At 31.7% G+C, this 17,986-nt stretch overlaps 1 protein-coding gene across 1 annotated transcript in view; it reads right to left on the minus strand.

Annotated features, from left to right (window-relative positions):
* LOC129971207 (poly(rC)-binding protein 3-like) overlaps positions 1-17,986 on the minus strand; it is a 99,248-nt gene that overhangs the window by 39,178 nt on the left and 42,084 nt on the right. The window contains exon 2 of the mRNA XM_056084782.1: positions 729-852. Coding sequence (XP_055940757.1) covers positions 729-848 — 120 coding nt within the window. The 5' untranslated portion in view covers positions 849-852. The remainder of the gene's footprint in view (positions 1-728; positions 853-17,986) is intronic.

Genomic DNA, 17,986 nt, shown 5'->3' on the forward strand with positions numbered 1-17,986 from the left:
TTCCACAGAAAGTATAAGAGACTTGTAACTTAATTCACCAGTTAACAATAAGAGGGTTGCGCTATTGCTTAGGTAAAGCAGTGAAGTTTGAACACAGTTAATTTCACCATCTAAAAAATTTTATGAATGAGTTTTCAACATTTATTCTATCACCCTCGTTCTCTGACCATTATGATTATTTTCTTCCATGAACAGAAGTTATGAAGACTAATAATGATAATAGTAAGTTAGGTGAGTTATATTAACGTCCTGTTTTTAAAGCACTATTACGGCTATTTCGGGACGGACCTCGTCATTTTGAACTGCGGTCAGAAGACGAGGACTACACCTGAGTTGGCACACCCCTCTCCAAACTTCCACACCACAACAATGGGAGGACGTTTTCCCCCAGCCCCCCGACGGATTTAACGTGCACCACACCCGCTTCTTTGGTGGAATCGGAATTCGAACCTGAAACCGGTTCTGAAGCCCAGACTTTACCACCAGGCTATTACAGTTCCAACTAAATAGTAGGAAGAGGTGAATCTGTGTTGAAGATAGCTACTCCGTTGTGAGTCAAAAGTTAAAACACATTTTTTGCTGTCAATGGCGCTGCTTTATATTAAAAATCCTTTTATCGGGCAAGTTTAGTGAGACTTAGCTTTTACAAGAATAGTAATGAATAAACGAAACGAAGTTTTCTTTCCTTTCCACTCCCCCCCAAAACCAAAAAAGAAATGAAGCCTTACCTTTCCCTGCATGATGAGCCTGACAGTGAGGGTGACAGCAGGAGCGATGCCATTGGTGGGGCTCTGCTGTGGAGGAATGTGATAGACGCTTTTGACAGGGACTTCTACACCTAAAGACATTTTCCTGAAACATGAAAAAGAAAATGTTGAAACGCTTAAAAAGACAGGCTGCAAGCAGATACATATATCAAGTAATCGAGGGTGGGATTGAATGTTTTTGTTAGCCTGACAATAGCCAAAATAAGCAGCGAAATTTGCTGAATACAATAACATGGTTGCCGAAAAATAAAGACACAAAGTTTCGGTCGAATCTTTTATTAAAAACTATTATCTATTTAAAATAAATTGAAATATTGCACGCATAATCTAAATTAAAAATATATTTTTATATCACCCTATTCCAAACTCGACGCACATACCTAATAAAACACTTTGCCAGGTAAAAATTATCCTGGCGTTATAGGCTTTGTAAAAGAAAAACGGGAATTTATCACTTCTACGCATAATTTTCTGTTATATCAATATATTTATCAGAATATAATGATATAACAGAAAATTTGCACTCCTACGACATGGAAAAGAGAAGCTTAAAGGGAGGAATAAATAGAATCGCAGTCAAGGTTGCTTCAAAATGAGCAAAAACTGAGATCATAGTTTATATTAAGATTACATTATTATCAACCAAATCACATTTTTACACAAAATAGTGAAAAAACTCGGACTGAAAAAAAATTTATACATTTTTAAAAATTTTGTAAAAATTTCATAATTAGATTAATATTTTGTTTTGAAACTACATGAAGACTATTTTATGACAGACCTCATCATTTTGAACTGTCATGCAACGGCTGAGCCAAAATCCCTTGCTGTAACTTGTCATATAAGCATAAGGATATTAGACCCCGATGGAAATGGTAATCACTAGACAACGAATGCTCAATGAAATCGCATTTCGAAGCTGTAACCCTCAAGTCTCGAACCCATGATTGGCCTGGTGGAAAGGTCTTTGTTTCGAAATCGGAGGTTTTGAGATTCGAAACCCAATTCCATAAAATATTCATCACGTATGTTGATCAGGTCAACATTTGACTTAAAATCAAGGGTCAAATGTATCATCATATGTCTTTGCCATCTGACTACAATTCTAATTTGCAAGCCCTTCCTTTCCAGTTTTCTACACTAAACTAGATCTACTTACACTGCTGAAATAGAAACTCTAATTTGTGATTTTGGTATCTAAACGCTAAGACTCCTTCATCCATTCATAGCAATCATTTAACCTGTTAACCAGGAAATTAACTTATATTCAATTCGTTTTGCATTGAAATATTTAGTCATACCCATTTAACAGATTAAAATAATATATTATATATGCGAGTGAGATGCGACTCTTCAAATAAAAATAATTAAGCGAATTTCGAATTATTCTGAGTTTTGATTGGCAACACTGAAACTTATTTGCTTGAGAATGAAAGTGATTTTTGTGCACTGGAGCAGGGATTTTCAACAAATGCGTTCGATTCTAAGAAATAAGATAAAATGGCAAATACGCAAAAGGCTGCCAGGGTTCAATTGGCAACGGCTGTAACATTTAAATCTATGTGAATCTTAAAAAGTGTTGCACATGTTAGGTCACAATTAAGTAACACAAAAAATATTCCCAATTTCAAGACAAACACTAAACATCACAAAAAGAGGAAATATTCAGTGATCAATAACTTGGTAAAATAATGTAATCGGATTTGGAAATCATGAGGTCAAGTCATACTAAACAAGTAAGTAATTTGTAAACTAGTAATTTTTTAGGACTATTACGTAAAAAAGGCTTTCAAAACCTTGTCCAGTTTTCCAGTTATGTTGAACTATTCCAATATAATAATTTCTAAAAACAACATAGTATGTCAAAACGCTCCATCCCATTATTATAAAGGACTTTCAAATATTTTCATTCTAATAATTAATTTTTTTTAAAAAAAATTACACATCTTAGGGTATTTACTTTTTTTTTTTACTATTCCCTTTATTGTGGGGGGGGGGCAGTCTGTATATTATATTATATATATATATATATATATAACAAATAAAGGAGGCAGAACCGCGGATCTAGAGGTTAGCCATATAAAACATTAAGATCACACTAATATCAATAATAATTATTAATATTACATTAATATCACTAAAATTACATAAAAAACCAATAAAAATTCTTTAATAAATAAACTTTTAACACTCATTTTCTGATAAAGTAAAATAGAATTCCTTATATAAATGGACGTTATCACAGACAAAACATCGTTATAGGACCGAAAATGATATAAAGCATCTGAAACAGATAACTGTAACAAGATTTGCGGTTTACATGCCATAAGGGGAAATAATTGTTTTAAATGCGAGCAACGAAATTTCCATTGAAAAGATAAAAGCTGTTATCAGTGCTTTATATTATTATTAATCTACGGTATTGATAAAAGACAAAATGGATCCCAGCACTTCAGATAACACGAGTACTTCAATCCGTAACGAACCGCACCTACTATCTCTGCATTTTGGAGCTGTTGTTCCCGTTACATATAAAAGGAATGAATTTAGAGAATGCATAGATAAGATATGATCCCTCCCCCTCAAAACCCAGATTCTAATACAATTAAATCTTCAGTTTTTGAAAGAAATGTTTCAATTTTTTTCTCCCCCAAATGAAGATGCTAATATAGACAATTATGCTCCAAGACAGAACAGGAATATACAGGGTGGTTATAATTAAACTTCATACAGCAGCATCCTACAACGCAAACGGGTGACCGAATTGCAACGAAATTTGGTATATAGACTATACAAGAGATGCGCTCACGTTAGTTTGAAAAAAAAAAAAAAAGTCCCAAAATGTCCATCAGAGGGCGCCTTTTCCGGTAAAACATTAAATTCAACGCAATAAAAGACTAAACTGGAATATAGAAACTATATTGACAATCCAGAACAAGAATTATGAGTAATAAAATGAAAAACCGGGAAAAGCAGGAAACTCCATAATGCTTCATGTGCGAAGCATCACAATGAATTAGTTAAGATCTGCTAATGAACATACTGTCCATCGACTTGAAATCTTACAGGTGAGTGAGGGTGGTCACATGGAGCACCTTTCCCTACATCATACTCGACACGATTAACAACTTCTCCTCTTGTGCAATTTCATCCTAATCTATTCATGTTTCTGCATCCCCCCCCTAAAACAGCGTACTCTTATTTTTTCCCCTTACCTTTACTTAATGTGCTTCGATGATAAGGTGATCAGAAACTAATCAATAAATGTTAATATTGTTTCTGCATTCCGTATTGGTCGTTTATTCTTCTAAAATTAATGGTCCGGTCCCCCCGAAAAGACGCCTTCTGATAGACATTATGAAACTTTTTACCGAAATTCTTTGAGCGCATGTCTTGTATAATTTATATACCAAAATCCGCTGCAATTCGTTCACCCGTTTGAGTTGTAGGATGCTGTTTACATGGGAAGTTTAATGATAACCACCTAGTATATTTGTTGGAAGGTCTGATTCAGTGATTGCTCAAAAATGACTAAGTCATCAGCCAAAAAATGATTTCTATTTCGACTTGAAATAAGTTAATAAAATAAAAAATAACATTATTCATTGCTTCATCTACTATTGCTCACATAAAGGTTTATATTCTATTTATACATAATGTGGCTAAATATGATAGGTCATGATATCTTAGTCAATTCCTATTGGCAAAGACATCACAGATATGAAATTTACATAGAAAATATAAACAAATAGTGCATCTAATTAAATAGCAAGAAATAATTGTAATGAAAAAAGTTTACAACAGATAATAATATAGGGTATATTATAACACGCAGTTAATTCCTTAAATATCTTTCTTTTTCTCATTATCTAATTACAGTATATTAATTGATTGATTTTCATTATCTCCTTTCGTTTCGCTATTTTGCTGATTCAATTAATAATCAATAAGAGACTTGGTGCTTGTAGATTATATCTAATTTTTGTATCAAATAATAGCAACTTCGAATGATTTAATTTCCGTTTATGTTACAGAAGTCATAATTCGACGCTCGTTTACTCGATGTCAATTAAAAAGCTAAATAGTCCCCTTATAATTATTAAATATTATGGAAATAATTAACATATCTGTAAAAAACAACTTAGTTTTAAACGTCATTTTTAGATATTCACAAGATAAAGTTCGAAAATCTAAAATACATTTTTTACTTTCTCGTATAGGAAATATAGAAAAAGTATTGTAATTGAAAAACAAAAACCATGACAGAAGGTCAACTCTTTGGCGTAATGGGCTCAAAATGTGATAAAGATCTATAATTCTAAAGACAAGTTTACAAGCGTAACTTCATCTATCTACCTATTGTTCATTCTCGGCAACCCTTCGCGCTTTTACGCATGCGCCAGGAGGTATTTATTTCGTCAAAAAAGAGGTGAGAGGAAAGATGATAAGAGGAGATGTTTACATTTAGCAATAGGGCGAATTCAGATTATTCGCGGAATTGGGAGGCGTAACAACCGTTCATCTTATAGCGTACCATCCCTTAGCAAAGTACAATAGTCAAAAACTGCTAGTCTAGGTTCCCGAGAGTATATAATATTTTCATTTTGGAGTTATAATGCTCATATGGATATGGATTATATCTAAATTTCGATCGATATCTGCAAATTTGGTCAAAATATAATATAAATCCAGGGACGGATATAAGGGAGATGGTAAGGATCATTGACTCCTTCCTAAATTATAGGTAGTATTTTGCAACCTGAAAGAAAAGTTGCCGTAAAGTTGATCGGGCTATATGCAATTATTCGAATTTAAAAACTTCCATCGGAAACGGTAAGGTAAAATAATAACAAACTGGTTTATTTTTATAATCCATCTTTTTGGGATCTTGCATATTCAATCTTCTTTTTTAAAAAATAATAAAACTACATTGATAAACAATCGATTCACCGTCAGGGATCTCGTGTAACATCATTGTTATGAATATTAACAGTGACACATTCTATACAGTCAAGTTGCCATATCTATAAAAGAGCATTACGTATTATATATTATCAAGGAAGTTGAAATATACTCTACACATTATATATATAATGTGTGTTTGTGTGTGTGACGATCCCTCTTAATTGATATCCTAATTAATTTCCTAATTTTATCTTAAATTAGTTCATATTAACTTCATTCTAAAGTGTTCTCTTATTCCTTGATCCTATTCCCACTTTTTATTCAATTACTTCTAATACGCACTTCACAAAATTGTTAACTTCGTTGATTCCCTCGCCGGGATTGAAGAAATAAAAATCCGTAACAACTGAGCCTCTTTTTAAAAGATACGCAATATTTCGTTGCCAAAGTCGACACGTGGCAAGGAAATCTCTATCAAAATCAAATTTCTGTCACATTTGCGCCCGTGACACTATGTAGATTGACTCGTCTCTTATCACTCCTTCCGTGCGCACAAAATGCTTCACATATTAGATAAATTGAAGTTAATTTTAAAGGTTTCTTCTTTTTGGCCACTCATCTGCAATATTATATATATCTACAGTGGTGGCCAAAATTGTGGACACTTTTGAAAAATTTATGTTTTCTAACTTTGTATGCTTATAGAAAATGTTACGCTTCACTAAATGCAAAGTCTTTTATATCATTTTAAAATGAATTTAATACTGATTTCAATACAAAAATAAAATTTTAATATTTGCAATACAAAAAATTGTGCAGCAATAACTATCGAGATGCATTAGATGCTGATGACTGCAGTGAATTGTATGGTAGCTTTATTTTTTTAAATTAAAGTTTCACATCGATGTTTTATGGAGTTGATGAGAGTTTTTAGCTCTTCTTTTGTTATTCCATGATGCCAGGAAACAATTATAACCTCGATTAGTTCTCTTTTATTTGATGGACGCCTGATTCGTACAAGAGGTTTCAAATGGTGCAATAAGTTCTTAATAGTATTGAGGTGAGCACTGTTTCCTGGCCATGATAACAATTCCATGCTCTTTGTACTAAACCACTCTTTTGATATTTTTACTGTGTGGCACGGAATTGAATCTTGCTGAAAAATAAATGATGCGTTGTTGGGAAGGAGATCACTGATGGAAGGTATAAGATTTGGCTCTAGAATAGTGTCAATGTATTTTCTTGTATTTAGTGTTTCATCGATAACATGAAGGAGACCAATACCGACTGCTGACATGCATGACCAAAACATAACACTAACTAAATTCTTCACAGGTACCTGAATGCAGTCAGGATGTAGCTCTTCGCCTATTCTGCGTCTTACATATTTTGGCCCATCATTACAGAATAACAATATCTTTGTTTCATCGCTCCATATAACTTGTGGCCACTGATCATCTGTCCAATTAATGTGCTCCTTTTCCCACTGTAATCTTTTTACGCGCTTCTGTAAATAAAAATAGGACTTTTTTCGAGGAATTCTAACTTTTAGTCCAAAATCTAATAATCTTCTCCCGATTGTTCTTGAACTGACAGAAACGACAGCAACATCATTCAATAGACTTTCTGATGACATTCTTCTGTCTCGGAAACATAATATTTTTATTCTTCTGTCATCAACAAATGTGGGGCACCTTTTTCGATCTTTTCCTGCTTTGTTTTGAATTTGTCTCCTGATAGCGAAAACAAAACTTTCCGACTCCAAATGTAGTTACTGAACTATCCACTTGTCTTGCGATTTCAGCATAGGAAAGGCCACATTCTTGTAATGCAACAACCTTAGTTCTCTTTCTAGGTGTCCAGTCTATTGTTTTATTTAATGCCATTGCTTCTTGACTAAATATTAGAAATACTTCCAAAAAAATTCCTACTAAATATTTAAAAGTTTAACAAAATTTCTTACTTGCAATTTCATTACATAAAAAACAATCTTCTTTCTACAATACAAAGCACAATAATAACTTGTTCCAACTTTAAACATGACATCAGTTTCAGTTGGCAGTTATTAACATTTGATTGATACCCAGAACAAGAACAGCGATTGGTCAGGAAAGTTAAAAATTACAATACACTTCAGAATACACTTTCACATACGAAAGAATTTTGTTTTTCGTATTTAAATTAGCATTTAAATTCTCTTTAAAATGATATGTATTATGTAAAAGTTGAATGTTTGCATTATGTGAAATATAACATTATTAACATTATTTTCAAAACATTAGAAAAAAATTTTCAAAAGTGTCCACAATTTTGTTACCCACAAACCCCTCCTGAAGATTTGTGTACCCAATATTATATTTTTGATTACGATTCCCTCCCCTCCTACCTCATCGCTTCTATAGGTTAGCCTGTATTCGTCCGTGACAAAACAAATTTCATGTCAATAGCTTGCCGAATTTTAAAAATGTGTTTCTCTAACTCAAAGAAGTCAGAAATGCGAGGTTTCATCACAATATCAATGTCAAAATAAAATAATAATTATAAAAATAATAAACCGACAAACAAAATTTTTCCTTAGGATACTAGAAAATAAAATGGAATGTAGAATTAAATGTAAGAATAGGGAAATAAATGAGATTCTTATTCAGAAACATTTCTTTAGATTTAAGTATTTGAATGGAATCGAAGGATTCCAATCTTTTATCGAACACTCCACCTTCGCAATTTCTGTAAACAAAAACTAGGAGTTTTGCTTTTTCGAATTTTATGAGTACAACCAACGAGGCCATTCTAATAATGTATCATGTCCGATCTGAGTATGATAAAACTAAAAAAATTGCAATTCCAGCAAATGCTTAATAAATCAGTTCTGAAGACTAAAAAAGTAGGTTATTTAAGTTCAAATACGTATTTCTGATAGCGCTGGTTTATAGGTTTCATAAGAGTAAGTAGGTCCCTTTAAATCGAAAACTTCTAGAAGTTTGAAGAAAACACATCAAAGAGGAATGAACTTATTTATCGTTCAAAGGTCCATTATAACCTAAGCAAATATAATCTTGCGCATCAATAAACTGTCGCCGCAGAGTAGTGAAAAGACATAAGAAAAAGTAACTCTATCCTTAACTGTAACAGGCGGGATATTCATTCGAATTTATTATTTCTTGCAAAGAATATTTTATTTAAATATGTACATATATTTTTACAAAATTACAGGAATTTTGATATATACCATACATTTCCACTGCCATTTTAAACGGCTATAACTTAATAAATATACATGATAGAAGAAATTTGTTAAAAATGTTATCTTTTAAAATCAGACATTTTAAGGAAGAAATGCATATATATATATATATATATATATATCAATCTAATTTAAACATTGTTTGCATTATAAATATTTTTTATGAGAAAAAGGGATTTTTTTAAAAAATTTAAATTATTATTTTGGATGTAAACATATTTGAGCAGTTGCGTGACCGAATAGAAGAAACTTTTGAAATTTTCAAACTTCGATTTATTTCACGAAGGGAGGCATCATTTACGTACGAAGCGATGAGCGATGCGTCAGTCTACATCGCGACACAAAAGCAGAAGAGACCACAATTTTCCCCTTCAGTGGTTTTAGAATGAGATTTTGATTGGGATTTCTTTGACACTTGTCTATTTAGGAAAGGGAAATTTAAGTATCTTTAAAAGAATATTGTAAACATTAAGAATTTTTATCCCTTCACTCAGAGCGTGAGAACCTGCTGAATTCAACAGTTTCACAGAGCACGTGTTGAATTAATTAAATAAAAAAAAAAAGTGGCAATTGGATCAGGAAATAAGAGAACAGTTTAGAATGAAGTTAATATGGGTTAAATTAAGATAAAAATTAGGAAATCAATTAAAATTTAAATTAGATTAAGAGATATCATTACATACATACATATACACATATTAACGTGAGTGTCATATACATCTGTAAATAGCCTGCTACTGTCCACTATCTTACAGAGACAATTTTACCATTAGGTCTTTCCAGACGATCTTCACAGCAATGGGGCGCTCATCTCTCGAATGAAAATACCTCTATTTCATTGGAATTTCAGAGAAAGACATCTTATGTCCAATAATTCTTAAAATATCCTTGGAAGAGATTTAAGTACAAAGGTGCACGCAATAAAAAAGTTTCCAGAAACAGAAAGGCAATTATGCTAATCAATATAAACGAAAAAAAAAGTCCCAAATATATGTACCCCTTTGTGCATATCGTCAGGGCATAGTACAAAAAGGATTAACACGGCTACAATGAATTGGACATGAAAGCGTACATTCCCAAGAAGAATGGGAAATCAATAGCTCAGAATAAGTTTTAATTTGGAGAATATATTTAACTTTGACTTAAAATGTATAGTTATCTATTGTAATAAATTATTAAGGTTGAAATAACATGTAAAGATTATTTTTTTTGAAAAAATCTTTCTGTAATTAATAAGAGCGCGCACATTTGTCTCTACTGGTGCCTTTGCAACGGCCCTGCCATCCAGAATATTAACAATATTCTAGGTTGAAGTCCAGAATCCGGTCCCTTCAGATTTTTTGATATTTACTTTCTCGTACACGGAAGAAGTAATATAATCATCAAAAAATTCGAACTCGAGATATTGACACATTTCCACGTTTTAGATATCACTAAGCACGAAAAACACATTTAAGGGAAATGACTGTCTGTCTACCCAGCAATCTATTTGTGATAAACATAATAATAAAAAATGCTTAGAGCTAAATGGATGAAATTTGGTATATGGTCTTTATTCAATATTAGTAGATTTCTAACAAATTTTGAACAAAAAGGTATTCAGAGGAAGTCTGTCTGCGGGCTGTTCGAATATGAATGAACATGATGACGACAAAATGAAAGGAGCTAGATGGAATAAATTTGGTACACATATTTAACATCTATAGTGTAGACATCTATAGTATACCTATGAAATTGTGAGCTAAGTCCAACAACGTCCATGTTGAACGTCTGTCGAAGAAGCACGTAAACGCGATAACTCAAAAATCGCGATAACTTAAATATATCATATCTGGTATGTTATTTTGAGACTGCCATTGCAGTTCATTGTTAAATTTTGGTTTCAATCGATTGGGAAAAAACGCATCTAAAACACACTTTAACCTTTATTAGAGTTAGTTTAGTTATATTACCACCCCATTTTAAAGCAACACTAGGGTCGGACCTTGTCATTTTGAACTGCGGTCAGATGGCGAGGACGCCACCTGAGCTGGCATCCTCCCCTTTCCAAACTTCCACACCACACCAGTGCAGGACCACCTTTACTACAGACATACCATCCAACATTGGTTACCCATTTATCAGTAGCACTATATTACATTTAACGTGCAGTATCAGCAAATTATTGAAGAATAAATATTTCCAAAGTATTTTAATTAATTGAAATAAATACTTTCAACATCATTAAAATTATGTTACAGGCTAAATTGGCTAAATATAAAAGATGAATAGTTTTTTTAATAACATAATACGATTTTGTTGATCAAACAAATTAATTGTTAGAATCTTGAAATTTTTTTCCTTATATAGCAAGAACTTTTGCTTTTTAGAGTCATCATCAATATCATAATAAATTCCCATAAACATTTTTATAATATATCCATAACGCTGTCGTTTTCAACTAATTTCTATAACAACCAGGGATTTCATTAGCTGTTGGAGTGTATATTAGAAAGTATGCGAGAAAGTTTTAGAGAAACCACCCCCTTTGGTTTTGTAAACATTTTATTTGATTTACAGCTTCTTTCACGACTACATTCACGCTGAAATAAAGTCATCCGCGAGTAGGCATTGGAATATTCAAATTCGGGTTTCCAGACCAATTTTCTTCCAAGTTCTTTCTTTCCATAACACTTCCCAATTTACATTTGAAATGTGCAGTCAATGCACATAACTGGACCTCCGCGTCAACAACGACCCGACGCACCGTTCCACAAATCTTCCTTTTATAGCGAACTTTGACTAGAACTATATAAATATAACTCATTTCTTGGCATTTCTAACCCTACGTTTGTTTCTTTTTTTAGTTTCCACTTTCTCCCCGTATGGTAAAAATGTTTCGCTTCGGGTTTCAGGCCAGCCAATCAGAAGTCGCGCTTTGTATTCTAGGGGACCTGCAGACAAATTGCGAGGGAAGCCCTTCAAGGATCGGGGCCAAGCCAAGCACGACGCCTCATCCAATTAGAGGAGGCACTGGAAAGGTTTCTCGGGCGACCTTGGGCTTTCCGCACCACGGGCACAGAAAATGGGCCGATAACGGACATTGTTTGCGCATCGTGAGAACGCGCGCAGAAAACAATAGAAAACATTCCCCCATGCACCACCCCCACTGATAAGAGATAGAAACTCTTTGTTTCAATAAGGTCTCGAGTGGGATTCACTTTCCTTTCATATCTTCACTTTTCGGAGAGGCGAAAATTACATTTTAACTTCTTAATAAAAGGTTGGAAATACAGAACGAAAAAGAAAGAAACACTGCAGCTGCTTATTAAAGCCAATGCCTTCTTAAGAAAATAATGTTTATAGATATATGTACTTAACGGTAAGTTGAATGCAAAATGTGATAGACAAATATCGTTCAAAACGCTCTAAAAGGCAGAAAATTAATTATTGCCCTGCCACGTAGTTATTTCTTAGATAGCTGATGTTCATTATGAAAAGGGTTTTTCAACATTTTATTTAGATTTATAAATAAATCAGAATTTTAGAATATTTCTCAATAATTGTGGAGTATATTATCGCACAAATACTGTTTTTACATTAGTTGAAAATTCAATATATCAGCATTCCAGTGATATCAATTTTATATTTGTGCAATTTCTCCTTTTAATTTTACAAGATTTAAATACAATTTTGTTACAATGCGTTTGTTTTATGTCGCTCTTGATGATCAGCTGGTTCGCTTGGATAATTTTTATGTTTTTCGCCAAGTTTCGATTTCGTTAAGTTGCCAGGCATTCACACTGCATAATTTTATTATCTTATATATGTTCTGTTTATTACGTGCATGAATATTTCTAAAGACCAATTTCACGACATTATATTGCTAACAAAAATGTAAATGGACGGTTCATTTATGTTCTATTTTTCGCGATGTTATTGTTATTTCGCGAAACTATAACGTTATTTTTTTACTCGTCTTGTACAGTACACAGACATTAAACAGAATCCTTCGTCTTTAACTTTCAACAATGCAAGAAAGTCAAGCGATAAAATATTTGATGAAACAATGAAAATGATCTGAATTTCAAGGCAACAATTATCTATTGCTAAAAAGTAAAGGAAAAATTTATTTAAAAATGATCAGAATTCATAAAAAATGTGCATGATTATTAAAAAAGAAAAGTTTTAAAAATTTTGAAACGGTATAAAATTGATTTTTGTGCAATAATATTTGAGCAAGTTATTGCCGATAAACGTCACAATCCAACTCGATTTCCAATTAAAATTTCACAACAACAACAATAAAAAATCGCTCTAAGATGCACATTTCCGACTTCTAAGATATATATACATAACAATTACAGCGACAATGCACACACACTTCATTACTGGTGGCAAAAGAAGTATAAGTAAAAAAATATTTTAAAAAATAGCAAGATCGTGAATAACTAATTTAATAACTTTCGTGCGATGTATATTATATATATATATATATATATATATATATATATATATATATATATATATATATATATATATATATATATTTCAATTTATTTCGAATCAACCACTGTACCCGCAGCTCCATCTATTTCTTTTGTCTTATACATAGTAAGAAAAAGCCATAATATTTAACAAGTGAAATAAAAATCACTTGTAAAATAAGCTAAAAAAATCTAAGTAAAAAAATGCATACTGATTAACGCATTAAAATTTTTTTAAAGTATTAAAAAATAAGACAAAAATAAACTAAACAGAAATTGCTAGAATTAAAAAAAAAAAGTTTAAAACACGAATCAACAGGCATTTCACAGCAAAATCAACCAGAAAAACTATGTAACAAGAGCAAAATGAAAGTAAAAAAATAGTCAACAATGGTAAAAGCGTGCGAGTGATATGTGTGATTAAATAGTGAAACAGATTTAATACTTCCATGAAAAAATGGGACACACAAAAATTACATTCCAAACAAAATTGGAAAATCGACTGATAGTCAAAGAGTCAGGAAATGAAATGGGTGATGCTATAAAACTAATTTTCCGAATTTTAAGTTGTTGTACGAATAAATTCTACGCGATGATTTGTTCATAGCGGGAAAATGTTATATCTGTTAATCCTTAAAGAGGACAAAAGAAACATTTTAATGGCGCAGTTAATTCTTCTAAGAACTAAAGAACATGCGTGCCAAATTCCGTTTGTACTTCCAAGAGATGTGGAATTGTTATAAGGTTGAAACAAAGAAACGAACATTCAGATTTATATAATAGCCCTTTGCATCGCATCATTTTGATGCGTTATTTATACATTTTTTAAAGAAAAATTTTGATTGTTAAAAATACCTACAGAGTGGTTAAGAAGACGAAGATTCATTTTTCGGGGAAATTCAATTTAAGCAATTATATATCCATTTAATTATATATTTATTTTTCGGAGCCATAAACAAGTCCTTCTATTTGGTGGATAATTATTCATGGAATTACTTTTCCGAGAACAAATGATCAACATGCGTTATCGTGAAAGAACAAAACTAGAGAATTTCGACATTCACAGGTATTGTTGATACAATTTTTAAAAAAATCTTTAAAATAATACGAAATATTTTAATAAATTAATATCAATATATTTTAGAACAGTTGACGCTGTTTTTTAACATAAGGTTTTTAAACTGGCATTCGTTCGGTAAATGACATGATATAAAAATCGTTATGCACAAAATGCATTGGCTGATACAATCAACGACGAACCTCTAGTCCGCATTATCATGCCATATCGCTATGATATTTCGGACAACAGATTCGAATCTTCCAATTTTTTATGACATTCAGTAGTACTTACTATTCGTTTCAATATTCTGAGACGACGACTTTTCGACGATTCTATCTCATTAAAGGGAGAGATGCGGAGGATGAGTCCATTTCCAGAATTCTTTGTCATTCTTTGACCTTGATTTTTCACCCTATTAGATACTTTTTTGTTCATTTTGTTTTCATGTGCCTGTGAGTATCGTGTCTTTTCTGACCACATTATTTTAATTCAGCCTACGAGTAAACCGAGTTTATTTTATTGTTAAACTAGCCGCCTTTGGCGACCAGCCGGTTCGCCAATCTTAATGTTCGTTAAAATTTTAATAATTAAATATTTTATGCAATTCCTACTTTAATAGCTTCTTCATCAAAATATATTAAAACTTCAAATTTTGATTGTCATATAATTCATTCATAATATTATAAAGGCCTTCAGTCATAACGTAATATGTATATCTCTAATTTTCTGTTAGCACCCGTAGAATTTATGCTTTAAATTAAAGTGGAAAGAATTTATCTTCAATTAATATAATAATATTTTTTACTGAAACAAAGCATTTTTTTGTAATCTGATTACTGAAAATAGAGCCACTCAGCGTTTAAACTTTATGGGCACTAAAGAATATCTTTTTAAATTTATGTAATATCTCAAGAGTTGGTCAACAAAATTTTCTTAGATTCATCATGAGCAGATCAATTAATTAACAATGTTTAAATTTAAATGCATCAAACACTAAGAAAATAAAACGAATCGTTTAAAATAAACGGTTGAAAACGGTAGAATTTATGCTTTAAATTAAAGTGGAAAGAATTTATCTTCAATTAATATAATAATATTTTTTACTGAAGCAAAGCATTTTTTTATAATCTGATTACTGAAAATAGAGTCACTCAGCGTTTAAACTTTATGGGCACTAAAGAATGTCTTTTTAAATTTATGTAATATCTCAAGAGTTGGTCAACAAAATTTTCTTAGATTCATTATGAGCAGATCGATTAATTAACAATGTTTAAATTTAAATGCATCAAACACTAAGAAAATAAAACGAATCGTTTAAAATAAACGGTTGAAAACAGGTTTTAAAAAAACTACTTAAAAAACGATGTACTTAAAACTATAAGCATATACAAAAAATATATAACTAACATAAATACAATTTACTTACAAAAGCATGCAACTAACCCAAAAATAATTTAAAACATCCATTGATAACGTTGTCATGGAAACAATCAGAACAGAATGCGCATGCGTGAATTTTCTTCGCCGGTTACGTAATGCAAATACGTGATTTTTTCTACGCCAGTTGGGGTAACGCTATGCGGATTAGAAATTTTTAATTTCCTTTATTCTGTTTTATTTTAATTCAAAAGTACTTCAGAATGAATCTGAAAGATTGATTCATTAACAATGTTTAATTTTAAATGCATCAAACATTAACAAAATAAACAGAACCGATTGAAATAATCCGCCGAAAAATTTTAACCCTAGCCTCATTACTGTTGGGAGAAAAAAAGAAACTGAAGCCTTTCTCGTTTGGCGCTGGGGATAATGGAAGATTTTTTTGGCGGAAAAGTTGGCGGTGGGGAAAATGGAAGATTTTTTTGGCGGGAAAGTTAGTTTTTAATTAATAATTAAAATTCTAATTAAAAATTCGAAAAAAGAAACCCCAGGTGCACATTCCCAACCTCCAAGGTATACATGTACCAAATTTGGTAGCTGTATGTCAAACGGTCTGGCCTGTTGAGCGCCAACACACACACACACACACACACATTGAGCTTTATTATAAGTATAGATGTAAACATCTCCTCCTTTCATCTTTTCTCTCACCCCTATTTTGGCGAATTAAACCCATCCTAACGCATGCGCAAAAGTGCGGAGGATTTTAGTCAAATAATAATTCAAACTGACAAAACACACACACACACACAAAAAAAAAAAAAAACTACGAACAATCGCATCACTATCGAATGATGAAGTGGTAAGTATTCCTACGCGTCTAAGAGTTCGCTAAACAGTCCCACTACAAAGAGAACAGAATTTCATTTTACACAATACTCATTTATGGTGTTTGAAATTAACTTATTCAAATATATTCATTACACTGAAATACATCATGATCAAAATCAAGGCTATTTGAAAAGACGCACTGATATTTTTAACTTTCCTCATAATGTTAATTTGATTTATAAATGTATCAGCCACTCTGCCAATGAAAAGTACTCTTTTGCTTTTAAATATAAATTTCGGATAAACTGAACATCATCAAATGGGTATAAAGATATCTCAATCATTCAATAAAGTTAATGATTTAGTTGAACACACAGAGAAAGTTTCGAAATATTTCTAAAAGGGGTTTACATGTTTTGAATATTTCGAATATCAAAGAAGTTTTGCTTATTTTTGTTATGAAGTATTACATAAATAGCTCTTTACATTTTACACTGTGATCTCAGAGATGACCACATTAATTTCAATCCAGATCACTAACTTTCAATCTCACCAATGAGCTAACTTGCAAGCTGATGTACTTTGTACTTGATGCAATCACCCGGTATTATACCAATGTAAAATTGTCAAACACTAAACAAAATGCAGGACATAATATTAGGTTAATGGCAGGACTGACAATCATGAGATCTTCCAAACAAACGCAATATTATCTGAAATTAAACGAAGCAACAGAATTTCAATAAATACACAATAGCAATAGTCCGATGTCCAACTTAAACAAGTAATCACGAAACATATCAAATAAACTATATCTGGTATTACGATGCAAACATTATACGAATATTTAAGTAAACCAGAAAACAGGCATTTTAATGCGCAAGAATAGAGCTGCATATTAAATAACACATTTAACAATATAAGAATAATGCAATAAGGGATTCGGATAGTAAATCGTTTGGCTACTCATACAACTAGAGCAGCAGCTGTTCAAACAAAATCACAAGAGATGTCCGTTTGCAAAATAGTGCTTCGATTCCGTAGAAAGAAATTTGTAGAATCAGTTACGTGGTTTCTTTTTTTTTTTTCTTCTTTTTTTTTAAAAAAGAATGATTTCACTTACAATTTAAAAGCCATTAACAATGATTTTAAAAGTATAATAAAGGGGTTTTTTAAAAATAAAATGTAAGAGCAAAGAACTTAAATGTAAATAAAAATATATAAAAAAAAATCGAAATCTGCTATCGCAAATTTCAAGTTATCATGTGAGAACATTTTTTTTTTCAAGTCACATGGTGTCAATCCGATAGAAAAACACCACGTTCTCACATGG

This window comes from Argiope bruennichi, chromosome 6 (genome assembly GCF_947563725.1).
Source record: "Argiope bruennichi chromosome 6, qqArgBrue1.1, whole genome shotgun sequence".
Classification (NCBI taxonomy): Eukaryota; Metazoa; Arthropoda; class Arachnida; order Araneae; family Araneidae; genus Argiope; species Argiope bruennichi.